Source organism: Fukomys damarensis, unplaced genomic scaffold, assembly GCF_012274545.1.
Source record: "Fukomys damarensis isolate Sample0158 unplaced genomic scaffold, DMR_v1.0_HiC HiC_scaffold_18, whole genome shotgun sequence".
Taxonomy (NCBI): Eukaryota; Metazoa; Chordata; class Mammalia; order Rodentia; family Bathyergidae; genus Fukomys; species Fukomys damarensis.
This window is the reverse complement of record NW_022900930.1, coordinates 22128408-22129693: the sequence shown is the minus strand read 5'-3', so window position 1 is coordinate 22129693 and position 1286 is coordinate 22128408. Positions and strand designations below refer to the sequence as shown.

At 56.8% G+C, this 1286-nt stretch overlaps 1 protein-coding gene across 7 annotated transcripts in view; it reads right to left on the bottom strand.

The window, feature by feature from the left end:
* Positions 1–750, bottom strand: part of Irf2 (interferon regulatory factor 2) — an 87779-nt gene extending 87029 nt beyond the window's left edge. For 2 of the 7 annotated variants that reach the window (XM_010641050.3, XM_010641047.3), the window contains exon 1: positions 541–750. Coding sequence is in view for 2 of the 7 variants with exons in the window: in XM_010641046.3 (XP_010639348.1) it covers positions 145–156 (12 nt within the window). In the remaining 5 variants the exon portion in view is untranslated. Of the gene's footprint in view, positions 1–144; positions 246–540 lie in introns of those variants that run through there. The other 5 variants (XM_033765412.1, XM_010641045.3, XM_010641046.3 and 2 more) reach the window with 4 other exon arrangements.
* Between the last annotated feature and the right edge of the window lie 536 nt (positions 751–1286).

The following is a 1286-nucleotide window of genomic DNA, read 5'->3' as shown; positions in this document are numbered from 1 at the left end:
GCGGCCGGGGGCTGCTGAGAGAGAGCCGCCGCCGGGCACCGAGAAACACAGGCTCCGTCCTTGGGCTCTGGGGGCGACGGCGGCTGCAAACACACACAGACATACACGACAATCTAGTGATAATCGGGCCCGACTCCAGCGGACCTGCACCCCCATCCACGACACCTGGGGCGCAGAATCACACAGAGCAGGGCTGTGTCCATGAAGCCTCTCCACATCTGCAAATCCAAAAGTGAAATTAAACCTCCACCAACCTCCTCCTCCTCCTCCTCCACCTCCTCCTCCCTGCAGCCTCAGCAGCCCCAGTGCCAGTAGCAACAGCAGCAGAACCTGCTTCCCCTAAATTCAGATTTTCCATAATTGTGCCGACTGTTCCTTCAAAAATCGGTATTAATATTTATGAACCCCGTCGTTTTCCGTCCGCAAAACATCGTGTCAAAGCATCAGGACACGCATACACACACCGCTCCTCCAGTCCCCGTAAACATGCCCTCGAGAGAAACACACGCACAGTCACAACTATTATTTGAAAAATGTTACCTCTCAGTGTGCTTTTTCAACGCTACCAATACAATTCCGCAAGGTATAAGTGTTGCTAGGGTGTGTGAAATGGAAATGAAAGCCCGTCAGTTGAATAATCGCAGGAGCAAAACTAAAAGTTACTCCCCGGCTTGCCTGAGAACAGTCCAGATCGAAAGCAAAACAAGGAGAGGAAACTGCGAAGCGCTGAGCCTGGAAATCCCCCCACCCCCCCGCCTCCTCGGGCCTCGCTCCCTCCCTCCCTCGCCTCCCCCTCCGCCCTTCTCCCTCCGCCCTTCCTCCACAGTGTTTGTTTCAAGCTTGTGCAACCGGGAGGTGGAGGCAGAGGGAGGGCGCGAGCGGCCGGGCCGCGAGGTGCGGAAGTTCGCCGCCGCCGTTCATTGGCAGGCAGCGCTGCTTTCATCATTTCTCAGAAAAATCAATTTCATTTTCACTTCCCCATGTCGAGGCAGCGGGAGCAACAAGCGGCCGCGCGTGAGTCTGTTGCTCTCACGCAGGGGGCTCAGAGTCGCAGCAGCAGCGCTCGGAAGGGAGTCCGGGGGTGGCCAGGCTGGAGTTCGAGCCGGGGGTGGGTGGTGGTGGGGAAGGAGGGAGGGAGAGGGCTGCCTACCACTCGGGGCAGCCGGGGCGCCCCTACTGTCTAGCTGGTAGTTAGGTGGTGCTTGGAGCCGCTGTGTTTAGGATGAATAAAAATAAAAATAAAAACTCGCTTTGGAGCACTGCCCTCTTCGAAGGAATGAGAGGAA